At 41.6% G+C, this 26,979-nt stretch overlaps 1 protein-coding gene across 12 annotated transcripts in view; it reads left to right on the forward strand.

The window, feature by feature from the left end:
- Positions 1-26,979, forward strand: part of LOC120397525 (sodium channel protein type 5 subunit alpha-like) — a 96,140-nt gene that overhangs the window by 12,849 nt on the left and 56,312 nt on the right. For 10 of the 12 annotated variants that reach the window (XM_039523475.1, XM_039523478.1, XM_039523474.1 and 7 more), the window contains 10 exons: positions 176-397; positions 3,490-3,553; positions 4,947-5,088; positions 15,526-15,723; positions 16,678-16,857; positions 17,468-17,869; positions 19,364-19,490; positions 23,087-23,325; positions 23,717-23,908; positions 25,092-25,445. In XM_039523475.1, the coding sequence (XP_039379409.1) occupies positions 176-397; positions 3,490-3,553; positions 4,947-5,088; positions 15,526-15,723; positions 16,678-16,857; positions 17,468-17,869; positions 19,364-19,490; positions 23,087-23,325; positions 23,717-23,908; positions 25,092-25,445 (2,120 nt within the window). Of the gene's footprint in view, positions 1-175; positions 398-1,094; positions 1,346-2,957; positions 3,366-3,489; positions 3,554-4,946; positions 5,089-15,525; positions 15,724-16,677; positions 16,858-17,467; positions 17,870-19,363; positions 19,491-23,086; positions 23,326-23,716; positions 23,909-25,091; positions 25,446-26,979 lie in introns of those variants that run through there. The other 2 variants (XM_039523485.1, XM_039523486.1) reach the window with 2 other exon arrangements.

Consider the following 26,979-nt stretch of genomic DNA (forward strand, 5'->3'; position numbering starts at 1 on the left):
TGTCGATCACTTCTAGCTCATCTGGGCTATGCTCATATTGCAAAGATGCATGTAACACTGGCCCAGTAAATATGAAACGGTGGCTGCTCTATCTTGTTTTAAATCTCTGAAAGAATGGTATGCCGTATGTGTATCAGTTTCTCAGTCCATACACTGTTGAATTTTCTCTCTCTAGGACTGAAGGTCATCGTAGGTGCACTTATCCACTCTGTTAAGAAGCTTGCTGATGTGATGATCCTGACCCTTTTCTGCTTAAGTGTCTTTGCCCTCGTAAGCCTCCAGCTCTTTAAGGGCAATTTGAGACATAAGTGTGTCAGGAATTTTAACTACACCAACGGAAATATTACTTTAGATGATAAGACATGGAGCTCCCTTGACTCGTTTACTAATGATTCAGGTAAACTGCCCTCTGATTTCTTTTTAAAATGGTAGTTTACGTATATATATATATATAGACTCCTGCACTGCAAATGATATTGAAAATACCAGTGAACTGCTACCACAACACATTAGTCATCATAATGCCAGAGTGGTTTGTAAATGTCCTGGGATAATTTCTGCTCTTGGTGATACAATTATGGCTCTCTCTCTCCCCTCTCCCCCGTGTCAAAAGTATTGGAAATAGTGTTCCCAAAGTTTCCGATAATATTCATCTATGTTTCCCAGTATGATACCATAGTAACTGAAATGCACATTAGCTCATTCTCTGATGTAATTCACAGAAGTTCTGCCCTCTGCAGTGTGCTGAACAGTTATAACTGCACAGAAAACTGTGTAAAAAGAACAGGAGTACTTGTGGCATCATAGAGACTAACAAATTTATTTGAGCATAAGGTGCCACAAGTACTCCTGTTCTTTTTGTGGATACAGACTAACCAAGTTGCTACTCAGAAAATGGTATGTTTAAGTAGGCTACACATTTATGTGTTTTGATGTGGACTGTGAACAGTTTTATTAAAGATTCAGCTAAATTGCTTGCTTTTTTCCTTGAAATACATTCTATATCTCTTTATTCCATATGTATGTCATGACCACAGTTACTGCTGAACGTATGGATGAGAACAGAGATATGTGAAAACACACCAAAGCATTCTCAGAGGACAGGCACTAGTTAGATGCACCAAAGGAAGAAAGAGCTTTATGCAGAAGAAATATCTCAAAATACACCAGAAGAACCACACCAGAAAAACTGTTTACATGTGTGACGGGTTCCCCCTGGGGTACCACCTGGAGCTGAGGTACCACTGAGCCCTCTGACCCACCAGCCTGGGCTCCCTCTCACACTGTGCTGCTGTGACAAGCTGCAGAGCCCTCCAAACTTGCACTTTCATCAGCATTCACACAGGTAGGAACACACCAAGCTGCAGTTACATGCAGGCTCTCTAACCACCAGCCTCCCAGACTAGGACCCCAGAGCAGTACCATCCTGCTCTGGTCAAATCTGGCTAGTATATGAGTTTAATACCTGGTCCACCTCCCCGTCAATGTGAAGAATACCATACACACTGTGGTAACCAAGCTGAGATTTTCCCCTGACTTTAGTCAAACACACACTGGTTTGGATTAAAACATAAAATAAGTTTATGAACTTCAAAAGGATAGATTTTAAGTGATTATAAGTGATAGCAAACAGATCAAAGCAGATTACCTAGTAAATAAACAAAACCACAAACTGAGCTTAACATACAGGATACATAGGATATGAATTAGAAAATTCTCATCCTGAGTGATAAACAGGCTGGCAGATTCTTAATGTACAAGCTGTCTTTGCTTTGCAACGGGTTTCCCAGGTTTTCATGCACAGGCTAGAAATACCTTTAGCCTGGGACCATCACTTCCCCCAGTTCAGTCTTTGATCCTCGGGTGTTTCCAGGTGTGTTGTTTTAGGGAGAGTGAGGTACCATCATGAAGTCATTTCCCTCTTTTATATCTTCTTCCCACTTGCTGGTAAGCTCTTTTGCTGTGACCTGGATCAAACAGTTCCCATTGTGTAGTGCTATCTTGGAGAGGTTTCTATTGTACACAGTTCCTGGGGTAAGCTTTGTGCTTGTGTGCTTTTCCTCAATGAGCCATTAACATTGTTTCTCCTTTTTACTGTTGTACCTGAAAGGCAGCTTGTGGGTGTGTTCAACCTCACATCATTTTTCAGTAACACGTACATAGCCAAACTTCATAACTTCACATACGATGATAGCACATACAATCCAATGAGATATTAATGTCTAGCACAGGGTTAGGCAAACTTTGTGGCCCGAGGGCCATATCTGGGTGGGGAAAGTGCATGCAGGGCCATGAATGTAGGGCTGGGAGAGGGGGTTGGGGTGTGGGAGGGGGTGCGGTGTGCTGGAAGGGGCTCAGGGCAATGCCTCAGATGGTGTCACATGATCCTCAGCCAATAGAGGAAATTTATGAGGGGGAGAAACATCCTCAGACTGAAGATTTACAAGTGCCTATAGCTATTTAATCCTCATCTTCAGATGAGGCAGTGATTTCCTCTACATTGTCTCATCCAGAAGATTGTAAGAGCTTCCAAGAACTGCTAAAGCAGATAGCTGAGTTCCTCCAGAGTCCATTAGTGGAGATGCAGGAGTCCCCACAGAAACTGCTAGACATTCTCCATGCCATAATGCCACAGTGTGTGACACTCCCCATTAATGATGGTTTATTGGACCATGTAAAAATATTTGGCAAACACCTGATAATCAGCCTACAGCCTACCCTGTATCTCTGAGCAAGCAATCATTTTGACAGGTTGCTCAGGATTTGCACCAGATCTAGACCCTTTTGATAGATCTAGACCCTTTCCCCCCTCCATTTGGAAACCATCTACACTTCTTCCAGGAGCCATGGGTCTCTGTAACAACAGACTGCTAAGTACTGGAGATTGTTTCAGTATATTACTCCATACGATTTCATTGTACACTTACCCCTCACTCCCTTTCCCCATCTCTTATCAGGAATCTCTCCCATGAAATCAGAGAGAGTGTTTGGGAGTTATCAAGAGTGAGAGAGAGAGAGAGAGAGAGAGAGAGAGAACAACTCAAAGACAGAAAAATTACTTACCTACACAGTAACTGGAATTCTTCAAGATGTGTTGCCCATATATATGTATTCCAGGACCTGCCCTTGTTCCCCACTACTACAGAGTCCTATTATGTATGGATTCTGCAGTGGCAAGGGAACTGAGTGGCAGTTGAGCATGCACCATGTTTTTATGCCCTTGGAATGGAAGCATAAGGACATTTAAGGTACATGCAGGGACACAATGGACGCTGCTCACCAAAAGACTCTAATCTCTAGTGCATGGGATGCAACGAGTGGAATGACCAGCACATCTGAAAGAACTCCAGCTACTCTACACATGAGTAACTTTTTTTAATCATCAAATGCCAATTTTACCTGTGTGTGTGTGTATTACAATTCATATTAATCTAGCGGGTTGATGTTAAAAAGCATTTTTGATTTACTGTGCTTTCATTTTTATTGTAGAAAATGTTCTCAAGAAGAATGGCACCAATGATAGCTTGTTGTGTGGCAATAGCTCAGATGCTGGGTAAGTGCAATCTATAATCTTTCTTGATTCTTTTCTTTCTTTGCTTCATAGTCTTTAGCTTAACTCAGTCCACCAGTGACTAATGTGAAAAACAGATTTCAGGTTCCTAACAACAACAGCAATGGGAACAAGGATAAAGAAAATATATACAAATAATAAGACAATTTAATGAAGTATAGGGGATAAAGCTCAAACCTGTGGTTTCCATACTAAGGTCTAAATTATTTCCAGGCCTCCTGGCAGATGTTCTTGCAATTACTTTAACTTTCTTCTCAGGAGTGCATTTAATACACATTTCCATTTAGTGAATTATATTTTAAAAGAATGAGATGTGGAGAAGGAAGTAGGATAAACTTCAGTGTTTCTAATAAGAATGGGTGCATCATTTCAAAGAGAAAAAAAATCTAATCCAAACTTTCCCCCTCCCCAGTGATATAGGAAGAGAAGATTGAGAAAAAGGCTGGGGAGTTTTGGATGGAGGTGGGCTTGTGGAGCCAAAGATCTGCCTACTCTCTGCCTGCTTTCAAGGCCTGAGTGTGGCAGGGGGAAAATACCAAGCATGTAATCCCAGCTTCCTTTTCTACCCAGTGCCCTGTCCCTGCAGTTGAGATACAGGAAGGCTGTGCGGGAGAGTTTCGGGAGGGAGGGTCTTAATTCCCCTTATGTTTTTGTGTGGCTGAGTAAGCCTGGGCCACAGTCTGGCAAGTGCTCTGCTCTGCGCAAGACACAGAAAAGTCAGCCTCTGCCTTGAAGGTCTTATAATTCACAATCTAAAAATCATTAGCTCACAGTGCCAAAAATAGATCATAGAATCATAGAATATCAGGGTTGGAAGGGACCTCAGGAGGTCATCTAGTCCAACCCCCTGCTCAAAGCAGGACCAATTCCCAACTAAATCATCCCAGCCAGGGCTTTGTCAAGCCTGACCTTAAAAACCTCTAAGAAGGAGATTCCACCACCTCCCTAGATGTAGAGATTGATCCTCTAAACAGTTATTCCTACACCCATATTCCCTTTGATTTCAGTCAAACTATGTGCTAAGACAAGATAAACTGGAAGACTCAGAGGACGTGTTAACTTAGAATAGGAAATATTATATAAAATACACAGATACATATATACCATTAAAAATGCACTTCTGTGCATCTATTTTTGTATTACTGTCTCTGCCCTTCCACTCTATGTCCCTCTTCCCCACCAAACTATCGCAGAGGTGTGGAGGACATTTGCATAGCATAGGATACTGTTTGCAGGTCTCACAGAAGAAGTGAGTCCCTATATTTTAGTTTCAATATAGTTGAATATATTCTAAACTTACACATGAATTGAAGCTGCTTCCCTTTAAATTTGCACATTTCGAAGCTTTCATCACTTTTCTGTTCTCATCCAATAGCGCCTGTCCAATTAACTATAGATGTCTCAAAGTCGGGGAAAATCCTGATTATGGATTCACAAGTTTTGATACATTTGGCTGGGCCTTTCTTTCCTTGTTTCGCCTGATGACACAGGATTACTGGGAGCGTCTCTATCAACAGGTATCAAATTTACTTATTTCAAATATAGGAACACTTAAAGTCATCCTGGTTAACATTGTTTCATTGCTACATTGCTGATCAATGAGCATGCTCATTTAAAGTTGAGCAATGCTCCCTTATAACATTGTTTGGCAGCCGCCTGCTTTGTCCACTGCTTGCAGAAAGAGCAGCCTGTTGGAGCTGGTGGGGGCTTGGAACCAGGGTGGACTGGAAGCCCCCCATCAGCTCCCTGTTCCCCTAAGTTCCCTGTGCGGGTAATTCAGCTGCCCTGCCCCCCACTGCTGTGTGCTGCTCCTGCCCTCTCCTTTGGAGCTGCTCCTGGGAGCCTCTTGCTTGCTGTGCAGAGGTGGGGGGAAGAGGGGTGCTAATGTCAGGGTGTCCCCCTCCCACCCCCCACTTCTGTACCTTAGCTCCATAGAGCAGGAGGCTCCCAGGAGCAGCTCCAAGGCAGAGGGCAGGAACTGCACACCACGGGGTGGGGGAGGAGGGGAGCTGAACTGCTCATCATTTAGTAGTAAGGCGGTCCCTGGGAAATATCCCACCCTCTTACTCCACCACCTCAACTAAGCTTCACAATCATCATTGCTGCGTACAATATTAAATTATTAAATTGTTTATTTAAAATGTATACTATATAGTCTTTTGTCTGGCAGAAAAAATTTCCATGGAACCTAACCTTCCTTTTATATTAATTCTTATGGGGAAATTGGATTCACTTAACGTTGTTTAGCTTAAAGTAGCATTTTTCAGGAACATACCTACAATGTTAAGCGAGGAGTTACTGTACTAAGTAAAGCAGTAACCTAACTGACTAAATGTATAAAGTATTTAAAATTTAAAGAGAGAAAAAGAAGTTCTCCTTCAAATGATTGTGCACATATACATGCCACAGTAGGTGTGTGTGCGCCCAGTGCCCTCAAGTCAGAGACTTTTGCCAGTACTACCATTAGGTAGCACATGAACCCCTGCTCCCCTCATGCTGTCAGGTAGGGCATAAAGGGCGTGACTGCTGCTCCTCTCTCAATTCCTTTTAACTGCCCATGGTGACAGCCGGAGCTCCCCATTGCTCTGCTTCAGTTAACCATCTTTCTGAGTCTTTGTCTATATAGTTAGTTAGTGTCTTAATAGTTTAGTTAGTCATTGTAGTTTTACAAGTTCCTGGGAGATTTATTATAAAAATTCCCCAGAATTTAAACAGTGTGCAAGGTGTAGGGCTGTTTTTCCTGTCGTGGATAGGCATGCCAGTTGTCTAATCTGTTTAAATGAGGGACATATGAATGACAAATGGCTCCATTTGCAACTCCTTCCCCACCAGGACTAAAAAACAAACAGTAGTTTGAAGAGTCACCTCATGAAGGAGGTAATGCAGCGTGCATCTGAACTTGGCCCTGACCATGAAACAGTGGATTTTGATTAAACCTGCAGTACCTCTCCAGCCATTTCTCACCTAAGCACAAGTTGGATGAGAAATGTCATGCTTTGTCTCCTTTATCAGATTGGAAGCATTCCAGACTCTGACTCTGTCCTCTGATTCTTTTTCTTGACCATACAAATCTAAGCGTTCCCCAATACTGACTGAGGAGGCACCGTTGACTCTGGCTCTGTTATGGCTGCCAAAACTGGTGTCTTCACCATGCCGGATCCTTCTTCCTCGCCTTCACTGGTTTAGTCTGTTTCAGCACCATCCTTGGTTTTTCCTTACCTGACACCCCATTGCAGCTGATTCCTCAGCTTGCACCATCAATGCAACAGGTGCCATCAGTGCACTCTCTGGCTATCTCATCTCTGCCAACTCCCTTGATGCCCTCCGTAGTCATGCCAGCTCTGTTTATGTGCTCACTGATTATGCCAGCACCAGCCATGCATCCAGCACAGCTGATGCATTCTGCAGCTGTGCTGGCTCCACTGACAATGATGATGCACATGGCACTGTTGATGCACTCTGTGGATTTACTGGCATCACCAGCACTGACAAGTTTATCTGCCTCTTGACCACCCCAACCATTGTCTGCTTTTGAACCTCATCTGTCTCCACTACTCAGACCTCCTAGAAGTCTGACAGGAACTGCTCCTCCCTATCCTGAGGATGTTTGTTTCTTTTTTGGACTCTGAGAGGACTCTGTATCTTCCTCCAGATCTTTTAGATTACCCTACAGGTCTTCAAATACCAGACCAAAAAACTAGGGTTGGATTCCCTACAGAGGAGTTTCAGCTTGGGGTCCCTCACCATAGATGTCTCAGGCCATGCCTTTTCCTCCTTGGCCTTTGGATACCCCAAAGGACTCTATACCCCTGTCTCATGCACTTTCTAGGAGAAAGTTTCCTCCTTCTGTAGTGCAGGAGTCTTCTTCTGTGGAGGAGGGGGAATAATTGGAGGGGTCACATTTCTTCATGTTTTCCAGATGAAGCGTAACTCTGGAGTCAACTTCTCCCTCCACATAATCCAGAAGATTTCAGTGTTTTTCAGGACCTCATGAGGAGCATGGCTACCTCTGTAGAGGTCCAGGTGGAGATTGTGCAGGAGAACCTTCACACTCTCCTGGACAATTTATAGATTCCTGTTGTAGGAAGGGTTACTCTTCCTATCAGCAAAGTCTGCTAAACCCAGAGAAGACTCTTTGGCAGACTCCAGTCTATATATCTCCTTTGGCTAAGAGAGTAGACAGAAGAAATCAATTCGCTCAACAAGATTTTGATTTTTTCTTCATCCACACATCTCCTTATTCCTTGATGGGCACAATTGTTAATAATAGATTGTGATCTCGCCAATCACAATCTAAGGCCACTCCCATGGATAAGGAATTAAAGAGACTTGAGCTATATGGCTGTAAGACATATTCCACTGCCATGCTTCAAATGAGAGTTGCCAATTATCTCGCTCTTTTATCTAAATATAATTTGGTTAACTTCTTGGCCATCTCTAAGTATGCTGATAAATTTCTGGAGGAATATAGGGAACAATTTCTAGCCTTAGTTTCCAATGGTCAATATACATCTCAGACATCTCTTCATGCAGCAGTAGATGCTGCTGACACCACCCTGTGTTCTGTGGCCACTGCTGTCTCTATGAGATATTCTTCCTGGCTGTAGGCTGCCAGTATTCCAAAAGAGATGCAAACTACAACTGACAATTTACATTTTGAGGACTCTAAATTGTTTTCCACCAAAACAAATGCTGCTATGAGCACACTGAAAGACTCTCATGCAACACTTTGATCATTGGGAGTCTACATTCTGGTTACTAAAAGGAAACAATTTAAACCACAACCCTGTTCTAGGACTTCTTTCCATCAGAGGCCTCCATATGCCTCTAAGAGAAGCTCAAGATTTTTCTCAAAGACACAAGCCATCTTCAACTGTGGTAGGTCCTTCTCACCAGATGACAGCATCCTTGAAGCAATCATTTTGATTCTTCCCTTGAAGAGAGTGCACTGATGATATCGTCTCCTTTCAGATAATGCCTATCCCTCTTTTACTGTGCTTGATTACCTTTGACAAATGGGCACTCAGCACAGTAAAGGAGGAATCTGTCATCCAATTTACATCTTCCTTTCCCCTACCCACCATCCCCATCCATTTTTGAGGACTCCTCTCATGTTACTTCAAGAGCTGTGGTCTCTTCTAGAATTGGGAGAGATAGAGGAAATTCATTACCAGCACAGAGGAAAAGGCTTCTATTTCCAGTACTTCCTGATCCTCAAGAAATCTGGGGGTCTCCGTTCCATTCTAGACCTAAGAAACCTTAACTATGTCATCCAAAAGATCAGATTCAGGATGGTTACCCTCACTTCTATTATCCTTTCCTTGGAGATTGGTGTGCTACCCTTGATTTACAAGACACATACTTTCATATGGTGATTCTTCCTGTGACAAGGATGTATCTTCAATTTGTGGTAAGCACCAACCACTACCAGTATGCAGTATTTCTCTTCAGTTTCTCATCAGCCCTAAGGATCTTTCCCAAATGCATGTCAGTGATAGCAGCCCATCTCCATCATACAGGCATTTAATATTCCCCTAAATTGATTCCTGTCTAGTCTGGGCAGCATCAAGTGCTCAGGTCCAAAATGACACCCTAGTCATCAAACATTCTCTCATCTGGGCCTGAAATTAAATTTGGACAAATCTTAATTAAAACTGACTCAATGACTGACTTTCGATGCCAGACCAGCCATTATCAGATTGTGGTTTCTAGGTGGTCAGGCCTCGTGGTTGGAGTGGTGCCCAGGAAGAAGTACTAGGGGTCAAAGTTGGATGGACAGCCAGGACCAGGCTGAGGGCAGTGCTGAAACTGGGGTCCGGGGAAAGGCTTGGGGTCAGAACCAGGACCAGAGTCCATAGAAAAGCCAAATCAGGATCATCAGAGTTTGAAAACAGGCTAAAGGCTAGAATCAGTCCAAGGGTCTGGGGGTCAGGAGGAGGGTGCATGGCTGAAGCAGGTCAGGAACAGGGCTGGAGCAGGGTCAGAATAGGGAACAGACAAGGTGGGAGTGGGCTGGAAGAAGACCTGGGCAAAGCTGGGGCTGGAATAGGGACAAGATCCAGGGTAGTCTGAAAGCCTGGGAAATCTGACATACAGCAAGGCAGCAGGAGGGTCCCTAGCTGAGTGGTGCTATTGGACAGATGAACTTACGGCTTTGGCAGTTGGAGTGCCTGGGCTCATCTGACTTGGACCCTGCCCAAGGATAAGCTGCTGAAGCATGCCTGAGAGATATGTCACTTCAGGTTATTCTGTAGGGGTGAGTCATAGCTGAGTGACCAGCCCTGGTCCAGCTGTGAGTTTGCCTCACTGCCATGGCTTAACTCCTAAAGGAGAGGCACCACACTATAGCCTTCCTTTCCCAAAACCTCAAATTCAATCCAACAACAGCAGCGTGTGCCTGCCTTCAGCTCCTGGGTCACATGACCTTGTGTATGTACGTACCTCTACATGCCAGATGTCACCTTTACTGTTTGCAGGCCTGGCTTCATTCAGTATATCACCCTTCCAGGCATCCTCTGGACATGCAGATTTCCATACCTGCTTGAATGTTCTAGTTTCTGGACTGATGGTTGGATCCACAAAATTAGTGCAAAGCAATTCTGTTTCTGGCCCCAGAACCTGGTAACAGATGGGGGAGGCATCTTAGTCAACTTCAGGCACAAGGTCTTTGGTCACCTCAGGAAGTTTCCCTCCACATAAATGTGCTGGAGCTAGTTGGTGGGCCTGCCAGATATTTATGCCTGCCATTCAGAACCAGATAGTACAGATCCTCACAGACAACTTCACTGCCATGTTTTACCTGAACAAGCTGGCCAGGTGCAAGAGAGTCTCAACGGTGCCAGAAGGCTATCCTTCTATGGAATTTGTATGTTCGTCACAATGTTTTCCTGAAAGCCTTTCACCTTCCCGCTATGAGAAACATGCTGGGAGATTCCCTTAGAAGGGTTTGCAACTGAGAACATGTCACCTCAAGACAGAGTGCAGATATAAAATGTCTAGACATCATTAACGACCACTTGGAGCAGCTAGTCCTGGAACTCAGAAAGGGAGAGGCAATTCTTGATTTAGTCTTAAGTCATGCAAAGGATCTGGTCCAAGAAGTGAATATAGCTGAAACACTCAGAAATAGCAACCATAATGTAAGTATTATTTACCCTTTCACATAACACAAGAAGAGAGATTAAAAAGACTAGGACTGTTAGAAAGATAACTAAGGGTGATATGATAGAGGTCTAAAAAAATCATGAATGGTTTGGAGAAAGTGAATAAGGAAGTGTTATTTACCCCTTCACATAACACAAGAACCAGGGTCCATCCAATGAAATTAGTAGGCAGCATGTTTAAAATAAACATAAGGAAGTACTTCTTCAGACAATCATAGAATCATAGAATCATAGAATTCAAGATCAGAAGGGACCATTATGATCATCTAGTCTGACCTCCTGCAAGATGCAGGCCACATAACACGATCACACCACTCCCTGGCAAGCCCCCCTGCCCTGATGGGAAGAGGAAAAAAAACCAGGCCATTGCCCCCAATCTTCCCTGGAAAATTCCTTCCCGACCCCAAATATGGCGGTCAGCTGAACCCAGAGCATGGCGGCAAGACTCAGCCAAAAACCTCTGGAAAAGGTTATATCATACCATGACCCATTGTACTATTTTAGCAGTGTGGCACTTAATTGACCTATGACTAAGCCCGTTATCCTATCATACCATCTCCTCCATAAACTTATCTAGCTATCTTTAAGTCAGTCATGTCCTCCCTCCCACTGTTTTCCCTCGGTGGCTGTTCCAGTATTTGCACTCTCTGATGGTTAGAAACCACCGTCTAATTTCAAGCCTGAATTTCCTGACTGACAATTTATATCCGTTTGTGTCTCGTGTCACATTAGCACTGAGCTGAAAAAAATCCCTCTTCCCCTTCCCCTATTTATTATATATATATAAAAAGAGTGCAATCCTCCTCCTCCTCTTCCTTCTTTGGTTTAAAAAAAAAAACCGAGCTCCTCAAGTCTCCTTTCACGAAAGGCCTTCCATTCCTCGGATCATTCTAGTGGCCCTTCTTTGTACCTGTTCTAGTTTGAATTCATCCTTCTTAAAACATGGGAGAAACCAACACACACACCAAAATGAATGAGGTCTCGCGCCTATATATATAACGGACTACACCCTCCTTATCCTACTAGAAATACCTCGCCTAATGCATCCCAAGACCGCATTTAGCTTTTAACGGCCACATCACATTGCCTACTCATAGTCATCCTCGATCAATCCAGAGGACTCTAGGTCTTTCTCCTCTCCGTTACTTCCAACTGGTGCGTCCCCAAATTTCATCCTGTTACTAATACTCCAGTTTACAAGGTCATCTAAATCTCCCTGGAGAATATCCCAATCCTCTTCCGAATTGCACACTCAGCCTGTGGAACTTGCTGCCATTGGATTTTGTGAAGGCCAAAAGTATAACTGGGTTAAAAATAGAATTAGATAAATTCATGGAGAATAGGTTAATCAATGGCTATTAGCCAGGAGGTCAGGGATGCAGCCTCATGCTCTGGGTGTTCTTAAACCTTTGACTGTCAGAAGCTGGGCCTGGATGACAGGGGATGGTATCACTTGATAAATTGTCCTGTTCATTCTCTATGAAGAATCTGACACCAGCCACTGTCAGAAGACAGGATACTGGGCTAGATGGACCATTGGTCTGACCCAGTATGTCCATTCTTATGTTCTTTTGAAAATCTGAATAACAAAGGCATCCGATTTTGTTCCAGCGTGGGCCACAGCCCAGGTTCCATCAAAAACGCTTGTCTCCTTTCCTAATCCAGTCACCTAATATATTCATTCTCCCCCAGTTCCTATCTCTCTGAGAGGAAGCTGAAATAAGACAAAGCATTATTAATCTGTATTGCACCGGTGTGGCCAAGTCAATATTAGTTCACTGCTCTACATCGACTGTTCATCTGATTGCCAGTAACTTATCACTACTCAAGGATCTTCTGTCCCAGAACTAGGGGAAGTCCCTAAATTCAAACCTTGAATTTCCTCATCTTACTGTGTGGATGATCTCTGGTTGAACACTCATGAGAAATTGTGCTCCCAAGAGAGGCCATCTTGGTGAGTGGCACAAAGGAGTCCACGAGAGCCACATATGCATCAAACTGGAATAGGTTTTCATTTGGGCTCATTCTCGCAGTTTATCACCCCATCACACATAAGGTACACATGTAGTGGACTATGTTCTGCACCTGAAATCATCAGGCCTCTTAAATTGATCTGTGAGAGATCACCTGGCCTCTATTTTGGCATTACCTCTGACAGTACATTTTTTTTTCAAACTTTTCCTACCCTCTTGCATCTTGGTTTTGAAAGGCCTAACCAACATGTACACTCCTGTACCACCTTCTGTATCTGTATGGGATTTAAACTCATGGGAGCCACTTTTGAGCCTATAAGAATGACAACCTATGTTGTCTATGAAGATGGCATTTTTGGTTGTAATCACTTTCTCAAGGAGGGTTTTGGAACATCAAGCTCTCCTAGCTGAACCGCCTTTCACAGTCTTTCATAAGGAAGGTGTCCCTTAGGCCACATCCTAAGTTTATGCCTAATGTAGTGTCAGCCATCCATCTGAACCAAACCATTCTGGGTTTTTCTCAAAACCTCATTTGTCTGTGGCTGAAGAAGCACTCCATATCTTGGAGGTTTGTAGAGTCCAGGCATTTTACTTGTACCACACTAGACCCTTCAGATCTTCCCCCAGACTCTTTGTGGCCTATGCTGAAAGAACGTAGGGTCAATCAGTGTCATCTCAGTAAATCCCTGTAGCGGGGTGGTTACCCGCTCCTGCCCTGAGGGGTTTAAAAAGCAGCCCTGGAGAGGGCTGCAGCTCTAAAAGCTGAGCTGATTGAGGAAGCAGCTGCAGCTGGGCTATGCCCCAATCAGGCAACAGCTGGCCTGTATAAAAAGGCTGTGAGCCAGGAGCCCAAACAGTCTCCCTCTGCCTGTAGAGGGAGAAGGACCTGGCTGCAGGGAACTAGAGACAGGGTACCTGAGTGGAGCAGGGATGGGGAAAGGCAGAGGAGCTGGGGAGCTCCAGCACGGAAAGCCCCAGGCTGCGGCCTAGCATAAGACCAACAGGTACTGAGGGTTGCAGAGGGCAGCCCAGGGGTAGGCAAAGGCAGCAGGTCGAAACCCAACCTTGCCAGTGATGAGTAGGCTGATACTGCCATCTGCCCCAGGGCATGGGGGCTAGATGATGGCTGGCAGTAGCCTTATACTGAGGTGAGGTGGGGATAGTGGGTGGGGGTTCCCTGGGGAGGGGAGACCCTAAGACTGAGAGAAAGGGGTTACTGCCAGGGGGCAGCACACCAATGGAAAGGGGCACCGGGGTCCAGGGAGGGACATGGGGGCCAAACAGTAGTGGATCACCGGCCTGCAGAGGGAGCTCCGGAGCTGGAAATCAAGCTAATTCCCTGAGAGACCAGCAGGAGGCACCGCAGGGATGGGTCCACATGCTTACAATCCCCCATTAGTTTTCTGACTGTATCAAACTCTGAAGTCCCTCTTCCATGAGAATAATGACTCACTCCCCTTTTATGAGCAATTCTGCAATAGCTGATGTATGCAAGGCAGCAACATGCTTGTGCATGTCTTCTCTACTCATTACACCATCACTCAAGCCTCTTGTGATGATGCCACATGAAGACGGTGCCATAGTTGCTCTTCAAATGATCCAAAGTCCCTCTACCTGTGAGAGAACTAGTGATGAGTCGCCCATAGTGGAATGTATATGTACACAGTCACTCAAAGGAGAAAAAATGGTTACTTACCATTACAGTAGTAGTTGTTCTTTGAGATGTGTTTGACACACACACATTCCACGAACCTTCCACTTTCCTTGTGACTTCGGACTTAACTTATGGCAGTAGGAAGGAACAGAGAGGGAGGTAGCAGTCTTCCCTTTTTATGCCCTTGCCTGATAGCATGAGGAGAGAGGGGTGCACGCACCACCTAGTGGTATTGGTGGCAGAAGTCTCCGGCTCTGGCGCACTAGGTGAAATGAGTATGTCTCTGACTTTAGTAGAATCTAGTGGAATGTGTATGTGCACAACAACCAAAAGTTATTGTACAGGTTAGTAACTGTTTTTGTTTTTATGAAATGATGGGTGCAAGTCACAGAATAAGTGACGTTGGGAAAACTACAGCTAAGTCACCATACTGAGCTTTCAGTTAAGAATTTTGACAGGGAAATTAAACAGCTCACAAAAAACACTTCATAGATTGATGTCTGATGGGTTAATAACTACAAAGCAGAAAACTTTACTAGCCCAGAGGAAAAATTCAAAATATGCGACATCCATATCCATAAAAAGGGGGAGCACAAGAGGGACTGGCAACATAATACAGAGCCTTGCATCTCTGAGTCTGACTCGCACCTCTTCCTATTTGCTGTTTGGTAAGAGCATAGCCTCTTTGTACTGTGGTGTTTGCCAGACTTTCTGCAAGGGGACAACAGAATGCTTCCACAGCCCTTTAAACTAACCCTAATGCGCTGCTGTCCCAGGGAGCGTAGTGCAGCAGAAGGGGACTGAGATGTCACCGTGCACTGCTCCAGTAGCACAACAGAGCCTTCCCCTCAGATGTGCAGCTCCCTTTCTGTTCACCCAAACTGAGCTCTACTGGCCACCATCAGGAAGGTCATTAGGGCTTATTTGAAGTGGTACAGGAAGTAGGAGAGGGAGCAGAGGGCAGGGTTCAATTAAGGTTCTTTCCAAGCATTTTATTCAGGAATATGGATATGTGACCAAGCTTTTAAAAATATTTTAGAATAATATTTACTACTTTCATATAGTGCTTTACATCTTCAATGTGCTTTTTGATATTAATTAATCTAATTAGACATGAAATGTCATTTCAGACTTCTTACTGTAGTGTGTACTTTGTGCTTACAGACTCTCAGAGCTTCTGGGAAGATCTACATGCTCTTTTTTATGGTGGTCATCTTTCTGGGCTCATTTTATCTGGTCAACTTGATCCTGGCTGTAGTAGCAATGTCATACGAAGAGCAGAACAAAGCTACTATTGCTGAAACTGAGGCAAAGGAAAGGAAGTTTTGGGAAGCCATGGAACAGTTAAAAAAAGAGCAAGAGGTCCATGAACTGTTCCCTTGTTAATGTTTGGCACTCTCCACCTACAGTATACAATATTGATAGTGAAATTTATCAGTCACTCCTTATCTTTGAGTGTGTATAAACAATGACTCCATGGTCACTGATGAGAAGAGGTGCCAACTACTATCTTATTCAAAGTAATCAGACTGCTGCCTAGACTAATAGGAATGATTTCTTGTTTGTTGGTAAATTGTAGCTGTGAGGAGTGAACAGCAGAACATAACATTAGTCCATGGTACTGTAAGCAAATTGATATTATAAAGTATGTCTAAAATTCCACCAATCTATAGTTTCCACATGAGACACATGAAACACATGAACATTTTTATATTCCTCTGCTGTGCTGTTCTATGCTTGTGAGTAGGCTGGGTATTGAAATATACAATAATTTTGTTCTTTGACTGCTTTAGAGTTAGATCCAAAGGCCACTGATGTAAATGAAAAGACTCTAGTTGACTTCAATGGATCAAGCACCTAGAGAGCAGAATTCTTGTATAGAAAAATATCACTGAAAACTTACAAATTGTGATTTTCAAGTGTTTAAGCCCTCATATTGGGAAGTGGATAGATTATGCAGAATCAGGTTAAAAATTGAGTATTTTTAAAGTAAGCAAATATGTACTAAGTATACAACAATGGAAGTTGAACCATGTGAATAGTCCAGACTGTTATATTTTGTCTCTGATAGGGACTATTACCTGTTTGCACATAAACACGCAGCATGTAACTACTCGTTCAGTGCTCTATGTGGAGGGGGAAATCCTTCCTAATTCCTGCTTGCACCAAAAGCAAGGAATGTTGGTATTTTAACCATCTATATGAAATGATAATTGTTAACAAGAAAGAATTACAGAGCACAGCAATCTTTTCCCTTACTGAGATGCTAATTGTGCAACTATAATATCAGCTATGGTTTTGTTTGTTTAATTTTAGGCATTGGCTGATAAAGGAAATGATATGTCACTTTGCTCTTTTGAAATCTCTCCTTTACCCTCAAAAGAAGTCAAAGATAGAAGCAACAGAAGAAAGAAAAATAAGTCCTTAGGGATAGAAGATTATGGGGAAGATCAAAAAATTCCCAAATCACAGTCCAGTGATGATCAACGAAAGTCGGTAATTCATTGTGTAAATTCAAGAATTGCTCAAAAGCACAAATAAAACCCCATTAAGAAACAGTAGGATGTATTTGTAGATATAAGCTAACATCCACTTCTTCAGTCTTTAAAAAAAATCTCTTTTGGGGTAGGAAGGAAGCATATAATGTTACAGTGCAAAAGAAACTTTTGAGAAAGTTATGTGTGAAAGAGAAGGTATAATGAAAGTGAAGTGTCAGCCTTCATTGCAGAATTTTCTGTAAGAGAAGTAGTTTAATGAACATTTAAAAATATAAATAAAAAAAGCATTTCCTGTAGTATTAGGAAATGAAACAAGACTGCACTGGAACTAGAATTCAATTAACATTCCATAAGCAGTCTTTTGCAAAAATAAAATCAATATTTAGTGAAATGAAGTTACAAGGATTACCAGAGATTCCTGCTTCAGCTGATAGGATTTCAATAACTGTCATTCAAAATCTAAATTAAATCCTTTTTGAGTAACTTGAAATATAGTGGGACTTATGGATTGTCCATGGTTGATGGGAGAACTCAAAATCTTTATCATTCCCAAGAAATGTATTGCTTGATGTGCCATTTCCCCCTTTTTCCTTTTTTGGGACTTTTAGGCTCTTCTTGGTCTTACTTATGGTGCCAGTGCAAATCAAATGAAGCGCAGGCTCAGCCATGGAAGCATATTCAATTTCCAGATATCTGGCAGAGACGTTGGCTCCAAAGCTGATTTTGGTTCTGATGAGATCAGCAGTGCTGGGGAAAATGAAATCCAGCGTGGGTCACTGTTGGTTGCACGGACTGGAAGACTATCGAGTGTGCAAAGTCAAATGAGCCATAGTTCTTACCCTGCTACTCCAAACTGCATGCAAAATGGCAAGTGCAACAGCACAGATGGTTACAATGGCGTGGTTTCATTAATGGGAGGAGGAAGCACCAGGGCATACAGTCTAGAACCACCTGCTCCTGAAGGGTTATTGCTCCCCACAGTTATGGAAAACCCTAGAATAAGTGATTTGGTAAGAAAAGTGCTATTTTAAAAACATGTACTTCATATTATGTTTTCCTCCAGAAGCAAAAGGTTTTCTGTGGTTTCTTTATGTACTTTAACATATTGAACATCTACAAAAACACAGTAGGGCAGGACCTGTTGAAGAAAATCTGCTCTCTATTACACTATTTTAAATCTGGAGTAACTCCAGTGAAGTTGAGAACAGAATCTGAACCAGTGTGAGCATCATCGACCAAATTCATCACTTGAATAAGAAGATACAACTTCACTGATTTAAATGGCATTGAAAGTGGCCACATGAGTTTAACATAGCTCTCATGCTACTGACAAGTGTTGTTAAAGTGGTTGAAGTATTTCCATTCTAAACTGCCTTTTTCACCTGTTCAGAACTTTTGCAAACTTACTTTTCAGGCACCTGAAAATTTCTAGGTCTCGTCTCTGCTAAGTGGTGAAAAATTTGAGCAATATGAGTTCAGCCATTTTTGAATATGAAAAATAATTCTTGTGATCTTTTTTGAGCAGCTCTTGTGCTGAAATGGTTTGCAATAGAAAGATATAATTTGGCATGAAAATGCTCCTTAGTAAAAATAAGTGATCCTTGGTATTCTGATGAAAATCCACTTTTGTTTGGAGAATTTATGATGGTTTGAAAATTGTACTCTGCCTGTTATATAACCATTTAAAATAATCTCTTAGTGTACTAAAGCAAAAAGCTGCACTGTACATGGATGTGTGTTAGATTTTGGATCTTTTAAAAAAAGTTTGATGTGGGATTTCAGAAAGTTTGGAGAGTGCGTGAAAATTTTCCCAGTGGGGATGAGACGAATAGGCAGGACGTAGGGAGAAGCAATAAAAAGGGCTGAGAAGAGTTGGTGCTTTAAAAAGAAAATTATATATGCACAATGGGAGACTCCCTGCAACCTGTTGATCCTTCTCTAGGATAAAAGAGTTTAGAAGATAGGGAGTGGGAAAAATGTGCAAAATGTTAGGACTTATGGGTGATCATTGCATTTATCTAGCCCTGGTTGAAAGCATACAAACCCATTAAATTTGTATATGATTCCAACCCAAATCCATGAAGAGAAGGGAGGAGAGGGAGGTCAGGATAACAAAATTAATAGAATATTATAGCATAGACTATCTGCTTGGGCACGTGTGTAACATGCCAGGTGTTTCATGATGTGCAGAAACACTACAGATAAATTCAGGATAGGAAATTCAGAAGGCTCAATAAAAGAGGAATTGTAGATAGGCAGAATCTCTTTAACCAAACTGAAATTTGTGCAGAAGACTGGAATGCAAATACCCTGGGAACATGAATGGCCACAAGGGATTAGAGCCTTCATTTTACATCTCATTCTAAATGGCTATTTCCTGCAGAAGAGACCCATTTATTTCACTGCATGTCTTCATTCATATTAACCTCCTCAGCTACCCCATCTGCCTGTTACTTCATGTTGTTTTATGATATTTTACTAACCATGTTTACTTCTTTAAGCAGAGCCCTTTATGTGATGAGGCGAGCAAGATGTATTTGGGCCATCGTTTGTCAGTGGATTATTTTAATGAGCCACTTCAAAGACAAAGGGCAGCAAGTGCAATCAGTATCATTACCAGTGTCCTGGAGGGTAAGTGATTTCTCATCATTTTTTAATTCAAATCTAATCATGTGTTGATGTGAAAGATCAGAATGTCATCAAAATGTCAACAGTAAAAAATTTAAAGTTGTTAATGGAGCCTTTGTAGATGCCATAGTCAGCAAATTCCAGAATTAATGTTGCCTCTGCAGCCTTAATTTGGCTCCCTTGTGAATATGTGTTATAAAACAGTCTAATTACATGATCAGACTTTTAATCTAAAGGACTCTCACCTCATTCAGTGCACAGGATGGACAGTGAATGAGATAGGGGTCGCAGAAGGAGAAATGACGTTCTTTCATGTTTAAGGCCCTGGAGCTGAATACAAGAGAGCTGAGTTCTAGTCTTGACTTTGCCGTAGGCTGGGATATTGGGAAAGATTATCATAGGCACATGCTCAAGGGAGCCAAATAAAGATTGCCCAGGCAAAATTAATTCTGTCGTTTCCAGACTTTTCAGTGCTTGACTTTGCCATCTTAAAATTCTTTTAATTTAGTTTTTATACATAATTATAGATGGGTCTGCTAGTGTCACCTATTATTTAGGTTACCTGACACGTCTCATTATAAGGTTCTGTTCCAGCTGCTTATAACTTTGCCAAACATTAATCTTTTGGGCTGAAATCTTATATGCTGGGTGTCTACCTCAGACTGATCAATTTTGGAAAATTTCAGCTGTAACAGTTTAGCCATTTCTGAAAAAAAAGAAAGGTTGGGAAAAAAACCTTTTGTTTTGCCCATGTTAAAAAATTCTGGTGACCTTTTATTTAATGCCCCCCATTCTTTGAACAGAGATTTGAAATGTGGTAAGGGCTATTTAGGCTATATGAAAAAAACAGATGTGGAGATAAGAGAGGTAGCCTGGATTTTAGGAGTAATTTCCAACTGACTGGGCTGAGTGTATCTGTAACAATTTTGTACCCATTCTTTGTTAGTTGTCATACTGTAGCATTAGCAAGAACTTGAAATATAGTGTCTCTCCCCCACTACATGAGGCATTATATTCCCTCCATTGTTCTGCCAGTCTTTTAAATCACTTTTTGATAGGTTATCGGAAATAGTAAATAAATAACATTAACAAAAGCGTTGGGAGAGGTGAAAATTTGAAGCAGTACCTGCAAAGCAACAGTCACAACCTGTCCCTTCCCTGGCATACTTTGTTCAACAGCAGCGTCTCTAGGTTGCTTGTACGGCCTTTCACCCAGGGGTGCTGGAACAATTTGTATAGTGGGCATGCTGAGAGCCATTCAACCAAACTGTAAACTCTAGTTCCCGCATCTATGGTTTTATCCTTCTAATCTGTCTGTCACTGTCTAGTTTTTAAGTTCTCAGCCATTTTCATCTTTTTTTACATACACGATTTTACGAATTACATCTATGCAACAGCACAGGCTGTCAGCTACTACTATAAATAGTACATGAATATCCAGAATGATCATTTGCTGCAGAGGTAATACACTTGATGCCTAGTCTTCCCCAAAACAATGTAAATTACATTGTTTTAGTCAAAATGAATGCTATACACCAGATGGAAGAATCACACCACTTTTTTCATCACCCTCAGATCTTTGAAAATAGCTGTTAACCTTACGTACAGTTTCATCCAGCATTGTCCAGATCCACTGACAATTTGGAGCCTAATAAATGTTACCTATGTGTATGTACTTAGTTTTGCCTCTAGTGAGATTTGGCTTTAAGTGAATCTAAAACTTTCCTAAGATTCAGGTGTGATATCAGGTGAAGTGGATCTAATCAAAATTTAAGTGTAGTACACAGGGCCGGCTCTAGGTCTTTTGCTGCTCCAAGCAAAAACAAATTTTGGCTGCCCCCCACTCCAGCCCTGGGCTCCCCACCTTGCACCCTCCTGCTGCCCCAGCCCTGGGCTCTCCCCCCTCCCACCCACACCCCCTGCCACCCCAGCCCTGGGTCACTGGTAACTCACTCCCAGTGCGGGTCATTCAGCAGGAATTTTTGATGTGCACAGAACACAGACAGGATTGGTTCCCATATGGTTACAGAACTGCAGTACAGTGGAACAATTTTCAGTTTTGTGTGATTGGATGATATCTGGATGCATATTATAAGACTGTCCTACATAAATGAGGAAAAATTGAGGTGCCTTTATTATTCTTTTGTTCCACTCTTTGTTTCTATGGGGAATTTGCCAATGCAATATCACTGTCTTCCTTTTAAACAAATAAAACTAACAAAAAGGCAATGGCTGTTGAAAATAGCAATTCCAGTCCTAAAAACCACTGGGAAGCATTTCTTGCTCAATTTTATCCTACTTTTTCTACAGCAAGTTACAGTGGATCAGTATATTTGATTTGGGAGAAATGAAGTAACAGCTGCCCAAATTGAGTTTGAGCACTCCTGAATTTGGAGGGTGTTCAAATCTGGAAGGCAGATGCTAGATTTCTTTTCTGAATATTAGATAAATCTGGAAAGGAAATGTTAATTTCTGCTTCCATGGCTCAGAAGTGGAAATCCTCCTATGTGCCTGGTACTGTATCTAAAGCTGCCCAGGTCCTCTAGTAGAGCCTCCCTTCCCTTACTTTTCATTTTAAATTCTAGTGGGATCCACATACCTCCCTTGCTAGGCTTCAGATAGAGAGGTGCACTGTCCATTTAGTCCACCTAATTCTTTCTTTGGGGGCTGCAAGGTGAGGTCACACCAGTATCCCTAATCCAGTCTGGGGATGTCTTCTCAAGGGGATATCTGGGCCAAAGCCTTCTACTCCTTGGTCATATTTGTTCCCCTGTTCACAGTGCCACCCTGCTCTAGCAGTGAGCTCTCCATTCACAGCAAGCTGCAGCATGAGGTCCCAGCTACCTCACTCCCTCCCACTCTCTTTCCTTTGATTGCTGCCAAGGGAATGCTGGGAAATGTAGTTCTTTCCCTGCTCCAGGTCTGGCTCTATAGGCAGGGAGCTAACCAAGGAACTACAGTTCCCAGGGCCCCCTGTTGCTTCTCAGCTCCCATGCGGATCCTTGCCACCCCTGCAAATGTGCCGCCCCAAGCACCTGCTTGCTTTGCTGGTGCCCAGAGCCAGCCCTGGTAGTACAGGCATTTCACTTCAGCATTAATCAATCCCAGAGCTATTTATTGCATGCAGCATGATCATTGGTGATGTTGTAAACAAGATTTATGACATGTAAGTGGGGGAGAAAGCACAAAAGTAGTTTTTAAGTAGTTTTATATTCCTTGGTGCATCTGGAGCAAGGTTTTACCCCAGTCATATTTTCTAATGGTGTTGACAGTAGAAGTGTATGTCTGACGAACAAAGGCCTTATCCAAAGCCTGCTGAAGTTCAGTGGGTTTTGCATCAGACCTTATCTGAAGAGAATGAGTTTAAATACTAATTTGCTGGTCTAGGAAAGATCTTTAAAATGATTGCAGAGTGAGGGAGTGCCTTCTATAGAAAATGAGTGATTTCAGAAAGTATCAAGAAGAGTTCCCTGATCACTTGTGAAGTGATGGAGTTTGGGATTTTTTTCTGTGCTTTCATTAGTTGCAGTTCTTCTTTTGCCACTTGGCTCAGCACTGATTACCAGGTTATTGCTTTTGTTTGTTTGTTTGTCATTAAGAACTTGAAGAATCACAACAGAAATGCCCTCCGTGCTTGAAAGATTTTGCCCTAAAGTATCTTGTATGGGACTGTTGTCCACTATGGTTGAGAATCAAGAACAAAATAACAATTTTAGTAACGGATCCATTTACTGACCTCGCTATCACTCTTTGCATTGTGATGAATACTATCTTCATGGCACTAGAGCACTATAACATGACACGCAAATTTAAATACATGCTTTGCGTAGGCAACATGGTAAGTGAATTCTCACATTCTATATGAAGAATGAATTTATAGATATTTCTACCAACAAAGAATGGTTATAGGAAAGAAAGCTTTTGTTTGTTTGTTTGTTTGTTTGTTTGTTTGTTTGTTTGTTTGTTTGTTTGTTTGTTCAGGGATATGGGGTTCCCAGATGTTACTTTTTGTTTTCAGACATTCTAAACATCCTTTAGAATGCAGCAGAAAAGCTTAGAATTTTTATGACAATGCATTATATGATTACATGATAAAAGTAGGATCTGCTGTTCAGATTTCATTGACCTATCTATAGCTATGCTACTATATTTAAAGGAAGGTTGTCTAGAGAGAAGATGTACTTATGGTACCCTTTTGGCTGACATTACTTACTGTTTCTTTGTCACAGGTCTTTACTGGCATTTTTACTGCAGAAATGGTCTTGAAAATCATTGCTCTAGATCCCTATTACTATTTTCAGCAACGCTGGAATATTTTTGACAGCATAATTGTCACCATAAGCTTAATTGAATTGGGTATACCTAGAGGTACAGGCAAAAAAGGAGGAAGAACCCTATCAGTTTTACGTTCTTTCAGACTGGTAATGTATCATACTGATTCAATCTCATAAAACCTTTTGCATGAATATAATAGAGAGGATGTCAGTGCCCCCCATTCAGTGCAAGGAAAATTAATTTGTAAACCCTCAGTACTAGAAATGATAAAGACATTTTGCCAGATTTCAAACCCATTTGGATTTGACTGAAACTAATACGGCATTTGTATTTTACTCGGAGATGGTTAAAAACATATGTAGTGAATGAGGTAGAAAAATACCCCAACATTAATATATAGTGAAAGCTGGAGCAGAGAATGAACAGAATGAAAAGCAAAAGCAGAGACCCTGAGAAAGAAGAAGCAGAGCTGGAGATGGAGAAAAATTGTAATATAATAGGCATTATTTATATTATATAATGGCTAGGCACATCTACTAGCCTGAGTTTTAGAGAGGTGACTGGTTTATCTATCCATATAATATATATCAGTATTTTTTTTAGCTAGAAAACTTTGGCATCAATAGGACTATTCACATGTTCAAAATTAAGCATATGCTTAAGGAGTTTTTCTGGTTATGTGCCTTGTATATTATGGTGATGGATGAGATAAAAAACTCAAGATAGGTACTTGGCCTGGTTTCTAGAGGTGCTGAACATCCATAACTCCTAGTAACTTGGAGTTGTGGGTCTAAAATTTAGGCCATTTGCATATAAAAATTTGATTTTTGTAAATGAAAATCAAGTACAAATTAGGTTAATCAGGAAGGTTATTAAAGTTTTGTTTCCAGGAGACATGGAAATATTGGAAGAATGAAATCTGCCAATATGCTGTCCCCCAAGATTATTTCCTGAGACAGTCAAATTACAAGTTGGTAATAAATTACTAGTAGGGGTAATAATAATCATTTATGTTATGGAAGTATGCAAAGACAACAACCAGGATTGGGGCCTTATTGGGCTGGGCTCTATAAAGATAGATAAGAAACAGTCATTACCCTGGAGCAAAAAGACACAAACAGATAAAGAGCAGGGGATAGTGATATAACACATATGCAAATCAGTATGTCTATATTGCATTGATCATATATAGACTTTAAAATACCCTACATTTCACAGTGTTTGAATAATTTAAAATGTATATATAATGTTTTTAACCATTTTTAAACATGCAATGTGAGGAATATCTAATCTTCTGTTATCTCATGCTATGTTTTATTTTTTACACAGCTGAGAGTCTTCAAGCTGGCAAAATCCTGGCCAACTTTAAATACCCTCATTAAAATCATTGGTAACTCAGTGGGTGCCCTGGGTAACCTCACCCTGGTTCTGGCGATCATAGTCTTTATTTTCGCCGTGGTAGGAATGCAACTTTTTGGGGGAAAATATGCTGAAAATCGCTGTAAAATAAGTTACGATTGCAATCCACGTTGGCATTTTATGGATTTTTTCCACTCATTCCTTATTATATTCCGAATTCTGTGTGGAGAATGGATTGAGACCATGTGGAGTTGTATGGTGGTAGCTGATAAACCACTATGCCTTCTAGTCTTCTTGCTCGTCATGGTGATAGGAAACCTAGTGGTGAGTTTCCAGCTATTTTTCTATTCTTATTGCATATATAGTATACGATATACTGACTTGTCTTTTTATCACTCAGTGATAAGTCCCCCAGGGATGTTGGTAAAGAGGTCACGCTATGTTGTGCTCTAGAAAATCCCATTTGTCTTTCACCTTTAGAACGCCTGTTAATATTTAAGTAAGACACTTTCAGTAGTGTAGCAATGAACTCTTTCACATGACAGTGTTCATTCCAGGGAGGAATAATTTTCTAACAGGAAAAAAAAATACTGGCAAGAATTAATTTTCTTATCAGGAGTTTGGTGTAAATTACCACGAAGCGTATAATTATCAAAACTTGTGTCTGCACCGCGTTATTTGCAATCAGACCCTGGACCCATATGTAGCCACACTGAAATCAGAATTCTGCCGGTACATAGCTCAATGCAGGCTCATAATTTAGGTCTCTTTAGATGCCAGACATTGGCTCTACTTCTCCTCTCTTTTACACTAGGCTAAATCAGGAGTGACTACATGGAAATCGGTGTAATTACACTATTGTATAAGTAGCATACATAAAAGGGAATGCTGGCCCATTAACTCTGAGATGACATTTTCATTGCCAACTTGCTTTCTGTGTATCAGTGGAATCTTTTTTTTTAAAGTTAAGATTTGAATATTTTTATTATTCCCACACAAAAATTAAGTTCATTTGGAGTTAAGGTTGAAAGCACATAAGAGTAGCTTAAGGGTACCAAACATTACAGGGATGTTTGTAATTACTCCTAAAACAAACGTTACAAACCCAGGACATTCAGAGTTAATCAAAAACATCAGCTTGTGATGTTTACATGGCACCCCCCCTACAGTCTCAGACTTCAAAACACAATGCAAAATTAAATATATACAGTGAAAAACTCATGGGGTACAAGATCCAATTCTTCTCTTGCTTACACCAGTATAAATCCGGAGTACCTCAATCTGAGTTAACAGAGTTACACTGGTGCAAATGATAAGAGTCTCAGGACCAAAGATTCTCATTATATGTGTTATTTTAAAATTGTAAGTTGGAGCTGGCAGTCATCTCTTATAGTAAGAAGCTTAGTGCAATAAAACAAAACAATTTAAAGCTGTCAAAAACTTTATGTGGCAGGAGAAGGGGTAGCCATCTGGGCATAACTGTCTTGTCCAATACGAAGCATCATAAATGATCATGGACTCCTACAACCTTGATCTTATGACAAAAGAACCAAACAGTCCACATACAGTGATGTAGTTGGACACTGGGACAACCACCCTAGGGCCTGGTCTACACTAGGACTTTAAATCGAATTTAGCAGCGTTAATTCGAACTAACCGCTCAACCGTCCACACCAGGAAGCCATTTAATTCGAACTAGAGGGCTCTTTAGTTCGAATTTGGTACTCCACCCCGACAGGTGGAGTAACGCTAAATTCGACATGGCTAGTTCGAATTAGGCTAGGTGTGGATGGAAATCGAACTTAGTAGCTCCGGGAGCTATCCCACAGTGCACCACTCTGTTGACGCTCTGGACAGC

The sequence above is a fragment of the Mauremys reevesii genome, linkage group 2, assembly GCF_016161935.1.
Source record: "Mauremys reevesii isolate NIE-2019 linkage group 2, ASM1616193v1, whole genome shotgun sequence".
NCBI lineage: Eukaryota > Metazoa > Chordata > Testudines > Geoemydidae > Mauremys > Mauremys reevesii.